Source organism: Erpetoichthys calabaricus, chromosome 5, assembly GCF_900747795.2.
Source record: "Erpetoichthys calabaricus chromosome 5, fErpCal1.3, whole genome shotgun sequence".
Taxonomy (NCBI): Eukaryota; Metazoa; Chordata; class Cladistia; order Polypteriformes; family Polypteridae; genus Erpetoichthys; species Erpetoichthys calabaricus.
The window spans coordinates 68,000,611-68,008,686 of NC_041398.2; the positions used below are offsets into that span (position 1 = coordinate 68,000,611).

The 8,076-nt window shown below is 38.1% G+C and overlaps 1 protein-coding gene across 2 annotated transcripts in view; it reads right to left on the reverse strand.

Moving 5' to 3' along the window:
* Positions 1-8,076, reverse strand: part of letm1 (leucine zipper-EF-hand containing transmembrane protein 1) — a 133,203-nt gene that overhangs the window by 23,601 nt on the left and 101,526 nt on the right. For both annotated transcript variants that reach the window (XM_051928395.1, XM_051928394.1), the window contains exon 11: positions 764-898. In XM_051928395.1, coding sequence (XP_051784355.1) covers positions 764-898 — 135 coding nt within the window. The remainder of the gene's footprint in view (positions 1-763; positions 899-8,076) is intronic.

Consider the following 8,076-nt stretch of genomic DNA (forward strand, 5'->3'; position numbering starts at 1 on the left):
TAGAATTAGAAAATTATAGAAGGTGTGCATTCTGGATTTTTCCACAGTTTCAGAATATTTTTTATTTATACTAATCTGCAAAGGTTTCTAGCAACTTATGACATCTGAGAGCATTGGTAGGTAAAGTCACATATGACAACCACTTTTAAAAAAAAAAAAAAATACTTGAAAGATAACAAAAAGTTCAGCATCCAGAATTTAGAATTAAAATGAAATTAAAAAAATTAAACACATTAATCTAAATCACTGTACGGGTAAATTCAATTATAGGCATGGGGCATAAAAATAACAGTTCATCAGAACAACAATCTATCCGTTTACTTTTTGCATCAGCATTTCAAAAGAAAAGCTCATCAATAAACGGATACAACTAAAACTTTTTTCCCCACGGTGACTTGAATCGGTCGAAATACAGCCCATTGAGAATCCACTAATTAGCGAAGTATAATATATGCTTTGCACATATTTTACCTCTGTGATTTGAAGAAAAGTGTTTTTGTGAAATATTTAATTCATAATTATGCAAAACATGTTTTCCTTATTTTGGCAATAAAATTTGTATTAAAAATGTTCACTAGATATAGACAAGAAAACAAAAACTTTTTTGCAAACCTTTTAACAACTGAAAAAAGAAAACTACCAAAATACTGCCGAAGCGGTAAACATTAATTAAAAGAAACAAAAACTGAATGGGACAGTAGTCTAGCAGTCAGCCAGCAAATAGATGAGGATGAAGTTTCCTTTTATTAAGATCCGGCAATACCTCATTGTACTCCTGTATATCATCTTTCAGATCCTCTAGCTCCTCCTTTTCCTTAGTCAGCAGTTTCTTCTGCTCCTTCAATTTTGTACAGGCATCACTAAGCATGTCGATCTCCTCTTTGGTAATCTCTTCTCCCTATAGAATATGAAGTTGAACCCAAATAAGGCATTGGCAATTGAAGAATGTCAAGTTAACAAGGTACTAAACACTGGAATAAAAAATGAAGTCCTATGGATATGTGTGTGTGCCACGGGGCACACAGCATGATTCACCAAAATTCTATGTGAAAATAATTAACCACACACTCTCAAAGGGCCAGACCTCAACTTAACATATTTCAGGGCATTTTAATGAACAATTAATCTTCATTTCTTAAAAACAATGGAGAAAAGAATAAACAAATAAAACAGTGCCTGCTGTGATTTACATTATTTTAAGCTACAGTATGCTTACTTCATGTGGATGTGTCTGGTGAACACAGTGCACTTCAAATAAATGAGACACTATTAAAGGAATGCTCTACACAAAAAGCATTTTGTGCTGTTTGCAGTGATGCTTGAGAAAAAATGTTTCAATATGCCCAAATAGAATGTGTACTTTCCACTTGATAATGTCATTACTTACTTTTCTTGAACATCTCTAGCGATACATCTCTGCAAGATCACATTCTGAAATACTGATATTATGTGAAGTGTCATGGCAGACAATGAATGGGCTGTAACTGAACAATAAGGGCTGAGGGAGGGCGGGTCTACAATTCAAAATCTTGCTTGTTTGAGAGTGCTGCACTTTCTACTGGAAGTGGTTTATTTAACAATAACTTAACTAACAACACAATTTACAAACAACACAGGGTAAGTTATGGATATAAAAAATTGTCCTTTTTGGGCAGTGTATTCCTTTAAGTAATAAAGGCCATTCAAAAGAATATTCAGACAAACCTGTGGAAAGGCACAGACTGAGGAATTTAAGAACTCAGGAATGTATAAATGGCTCTGAAAATGTTATTTAGAAATTAAATAAAAGAACTTTTAGCCACTTGAATAATGTATGCCACTATAAAGCCAGTGTTTAGATCTTTGTTGTATCACCAAACTTGATGCCCAACTAAGAAAATTCAACCAAGAAAATCAGTTAATTTAAAAGACCTGCACATTTTATGTCTAATGTACAGCACATTTGTGAGACAACAATATCCAGTGAACTTCACAAACCTGGCCTGCACATCAACGGTTCGACAACAAAGCCAGCACTAAAATCCTACATGGAGTCCAATCTAAAATATGCAAAGATTATATATATATATATATATACAGTAATCCCTCACCTATCGCGGGGGTTACGTTCCAGAGCACCCCGCGATAGGTGAAAATCCGCGAAGTAGCGACCTATATTTATTTTATTATTTATACATATTTTAAGGCTTCATAAACCCTTCCCACACTCTTATAAACCTTTCTCACTCTCTTGTTAACCTTTCCCACACTCTTATAAACACTTCCTATGCTCTTAAACACTTTCTACATTCTTAAACACCTCAGACCAACACTGCACGCAGCGATCAGACGTCAATGTGTCTGCACTCGCTTTGTGAAGGGGGGCAGCTGAACTCTCAGCAGAGCAGAAATGGACTTTGTGCTGCTTCTGCCAAAATGCCTGCTTGTCGCTCTGCGCGTTCGGAAGGAGGAGGAGGAGTGGGGGGGTGTGAGGGCTGAACGCACGTTCGCATTGTCAAGGGGGTGGGGAGCTGAATGAACGCTAAGGAGAAGTGGACTTTGTGCTGGCTCTGTGCTGCTTGTCGCTCTGCATGTCAATAATTTAAAAGCCTGTACAATCAGGCTTTTAGGTGTACATCACCTATTTTCCTGTCTCACTGTCTTGTCTTGCGTGAAGTTAAAATGATGATGATGATTCATTACATTTATATAGCGCTTTCCTCAGTACTCAAAGCGCTATCCACACAGGGAGGAACCGGGAACCGAACCCACAATCTTCCACAGTCTCCTTACTGCAAAGCAGCAGCACTACCACTGCGCCACCTGTTTTATAATAGTGAGATGTTACTCATATCCTTAGCCCGACATCCACATATCATATGTGTTAACAAAGTGTGTTTTATAAGTTTACATGTGTTTAAAGCATGTGGGATGGGTATTTTAAGGCTTAAACTAAAAAAATGTTTATTTAAAATGTCTTTCTATATCGCGGATTTTCTCCTGTTGCTGATGGGTCTGGAACATAACTTCCGCGATAGGCGGGCAATCACTTGTATTTAAAAACCCGCGAAGTCGTGAATCCGCGAAAAGTGAACCGCGAAGTAGCGAGGGAATACTGTATATATATATATATATATATATATATATTCGCTATATCGCGCTTCGCCTTTCGCGGCTTCACTCTATCGCGGATTTTATATGTAAGCATATTTAAATATATATCGCGGATTTTTTGCTGGTTCGCGGATTTCTGCGGACAATGGGTCTTTTAATTTCTGGTACATGCTTCCTCAGTTGGTTTGCCCAGTTGATTTCATACAAGGGACGCTATTGACAGATGGCTGAGAGGCTAGATTGCTTACTTTTCTCTCTCTCTTGCGCTGACTATCTGTGATCCTGACATATGGGGATTGAGCAGGGGGGCTGTTCGCACACCTAGACGATACGGACGCTCGTCTAAAAATGCTGAAAGATTATCTTCACGTTGCTATCTTTTGTCAGCTGCTTCCTGAAATGACATGCTGCACAGTGCTTCGCATACTTAAAAGCTCGAAGGGCACGTATTGATTTTTGACTGAAAAACAAACTCTATCTCTCTCTCTCTCTCTCCCTGCTCCTGATGGAGGGGGTGTGAGCTGCTGCCTTCAACAGCTTTGTCTTTGAAGTATGCGAAGCACCGCGGCACAAACAGCCCTATTGATTTGTTTGCTTTCCTCTCTGTTTCCTTTGAAGAGGAAGATATGTTTGCATTCTTTTAATTGTGAGACAGAACTGTCATCTCTGTCTTGTCATGGAGCACAGTTTAAACTTTTGAAAAAGAGACAAATGTTTGTTTGCAGTGTTTGAATAACGTTCCTGTCTCTCTACAACCTCCTGTGTTTCTGCGCAAATCTGTGACCCAAGCATGACAATATAAAAATAACCATATAAACATATGGTTTCTACTTCGCGGATTTTCTTATTTCGCGGGTGGCTCTGGAACGCAACCCCCTGCGATGGAGGAGGGATTACTGTATATATATATATATATATATATATATATATATATATATTAGGGGTGGGCGGTATGACCAAAATTCTGTATCACGGTATTTTTCTAAATTATCCCGGTTTCACGGTATTCGACGGTATTTTTTTCCCCATGCATGAGTGGATGTTAACTGCATTTTCCACTGCAATTACTGGCTAAGAATAACCTATTCCACTGTCAAGAGTATTGTACAAAAAAATCATTTTAATGTACACACAAGTATTAATACAGGTTTGCATTGCCCCAAAAAGTGATAGTTTTCAAGGGGGTGGCACTAATGGAGAAAGTATCACATTGCATGACAGATGCAGTCAAAATATAGAACCTTTTTATTGAACAAATTTTGCAAAAACAAACTATAATTTTGACAACATAGTTTCAACCTTACAAAGAGGCATTTAGACTTAGTAAAATATCCAGAAGTGCTTGTCAAAAGTTGTATTGCACTGAATATGTCTTAGAAAAGGAATAAATAGTAAATATTTTTTGTAAACCAACTACACTTTCTGTTAATGTTAACAATCTCTGTCCACTGACACGTTAAAGTGACTTTTTAAACAACTTTATCATCATTAAACTGCATAATATTTAAACTAATAAATAATAACAATAAAATAAATAATAGTATTACTACTGATAGTTGCACTATTACTTCAAGACTTCAAGCTCAGGTGCATTACACAGTATTCACCAAATTAAAATAAAATAAAACAAGTGCAACTTGGTGATGACATCTTTACCAACTGAACCATCATTTAGGCAAACTGCATTAATATGGACCTTGCTTCAAGCTAAGCTATATGCATAAATAATAAACCTGCAACTTGCATTTATAATGCTATTTGTGGTATAGCCCTACGGAATCGTATTAGGGCCACGGTGAAGAAAAAAACAATATGGACACAGGGAAGAAAAAAACAAACTATATGTCGAGAATAAAGTCAACATTTCCACTTTATTCTCGCCGTTTATGTTGAGAATAAAGTCAACATTGCCACTTTATTCTCGCCGTTTATGTCGAGATTAAAGTCGACATTTCCATTTCCACATCCTACATGACTTTGAAAGGAAACTGAAGCACGCTGAGTAAACCCACCAGAAAAACATGCAAATGCAAGGCAGGCACGCCGCCGTGCCCCCATATGATTAATGCATGCTTTAATGCATATATAACTTATGACAGGGTTTGAGAAAATCTAGTAAATTAAATATTCATTTTACGATGAAGTTTAGTTTACGATGTTCTACTTTAATGACAAATTACGAGAATAAAGTCAACATGTCAACTTTAATCTTGACATAAACGGCGAGAATAAAGTAGAAATGTCGAGAATAAAGTCAACATGTCGTCACACTATTACACAGTACCCAGGTACATTACACTGTATTGAAAACAAATAAAACAAGTACAACTTGGCTTGCAGTATTATCCAGTAGTATAGAAACAGTATTTACACATCTGACCTTTTAAAACTAAAGTATCTCCAGGCGATGGACGTGATTCCTTTTTTTCGGCAAAAGTTCTTCTGTTCATCATGTTCAACTTTATTGTCGGCTTCAGTTTCGGAATGTTCTCTGTCCATTTTCACCGCGCAATACCTACGCTACCGCTACCTATTTGGTGGTGTAGCAGTGAAAAAGAGCCCCCATGCAACAAATCTGTGTTTAGAGGTGTAGCAGTGAAAAAGGTCCCCACTTGAACAGTTTCCCGCTGCGCCACGTTCCGAACGTCGTTTAGGCAATTTAAACCGGTGTTGCGGTATAAGAAAAATCCATATCATAAAAAAACGGTTTTCGGTATGAACTGGTATACCGCCCAGCACTAATATATTATATATATATATATATATATATATATGGAAGAGAAGGTCTGTGATACGGTTTGCATATTTGCAGTTGGAGATCCACGAAGGGAGAAAAAAACGAATCACGTATCATAAAATAGTTTTATTCCAAATAGTGACGCCACCCTGACCACAAGTGTTTACCGCAAACAATGCTACGCAGACAAGATTCTACACTTCGCCAGCAACCACCCGGTATCTCATAAACGGAGCTGCGTGAAAACCCTATTTAAACGAGTCCACACTCATTGTAATACCAAGGAAACAAAAATTAATGAGAGACGCTACCTCTTCCAACTTTTCACCTCGAACGGATACTCAAAAACATTCATTAATCGGAGTCTACACAGCAGTCGCCAAAGGAATCAGCATACAATCGACTTAAATCAGAACCCCCACCCCACCTGGCATTCACTCCCGTATCACCATAATGTGTCAGAAGGCACTGCACGCACCCTGACCAAGTGGGGCATCAGAATAGCACATAAACCCACGAACAATCTGCGCATGGTCCTGTTTAATGCTAAAAACAAGAAATCGACAGCCGAAACACGAAACGCAGTTTATAGTATTCCATGCAATTCTTGCTCAGCAGTATACATAGGACAAACGTCAAAAAGAATCTCAACACGTGTAGAGGAACATCGTAACGCCGTCAGAAGAAAGGACGCACTATCTTTGATATATGCACATACTAAATCGACAGGACACACATTCAACTGGGACAACGTAAAAGTAAAATTTAAGGCCAGTACAAAAAGCGCCAGAGAGTTGGCCGAGTCTTGGCTATCAGATGAAAACACCATCAACAGACACTTGGACATAAATCCAGCATATGCCAACTTAAGAAGGACATGTACACAATAATTAAACTATACAACCCGCCCCCCCTTGATCATACTGACTTAGTCACCTCCACCCACCCCCCACTGAATGTGTTGCTATATATTGCCTTTGATTCTTGTAAGTCTAAGCATTATCCTCTGATGAAGACCCCTGATAGGGATTGAAAGCTCAGGAATAAAACTATTTTACGATACGTGATTCGTTTTTTTCTCCCTTCGTGGATCTCCAACTGCAAATATTATATTATATTATATATATATATATATATATATATATATATATATATATATATATATATATATATATATATACAGTAATCCCTCGCTATATCGCGCTTCGCCTTTCGCGGCTTCACTCCATCGCGGATTTTATATGTAAGCATATTTAAATATATATCGCGGATTTTTCGCTGCTTCGCGGGTTTCTGAGGACAATGGGTCTTTTAATTTCTGGTACATGCTTCCTCAGTTGGTTTGCCCAGTTGATTTCATACAAGGGATGCTATTGGCAGATGGCTGAGAAGCTACCCAACTTACTTTTCTTTCTCTCTCTCTTGCGCTGACTATCTGTGATCCTGACGTAGGGGGTGTGAGCAGGGGGGCTGTTCGCACACCTAGACGATACGGACGTTCGTCTGAAAATGCTGAAAGATTATCTTCACGTTGCTACCTTCTGTGTGCAGCTTTTAACTATGCTGCACGGTGCTTCGCATACTTAAAAGCTCAAAGGGCACGTATTGATTTTTTTATCTGTCTCTCTCACTCTCACTCTGCTCCTGACGGAGGGGGTGTGAGCTGCCGCCTTCAACAGCTTTGTGCCGCGGTGCTTCGCATACTTACAAGCCAAACAGCCCTATTGATTTTTTTGCTCCTTTGAAGAGGAAGATATGTTTGCATTCTTTTAATTGTGAGACTGAACTATCATCTCTGTCTTGTCATTGAGCACAGTTTAAACTTTTGAAAAAGAGACAAATGTTTGTTTGCAGTGTTTGAATAACGTTCCTGTCTCTCTACAACCTCATGTGTTTCTGCGCAAATCTGTGACCTAAGCATGACAATATAAAAATAACCATATAAACATATGGTTTCTACTTCGCGGATTTTCTTATTTCGCGGGTGGCTCTGGAACGCAACCCCCGCGATGGAGGAGGGATTACTGTATATATATATATATATATATATATATATATATACACACACACACACTAAGGGGCTTTGCCCCCTGCTCGCTTCGCTCGCCAACCCCGTTTTTGGTTTTCCGAATACACACTTTTAAGATTTTTTTTCTTTGAATTTTTGTTATTTCATTAGTTTCACTTTTATTTCAGAACTTCTGTAAAAACAATATTTGTAATCTTGCGAGTCCCAATATGCTGAA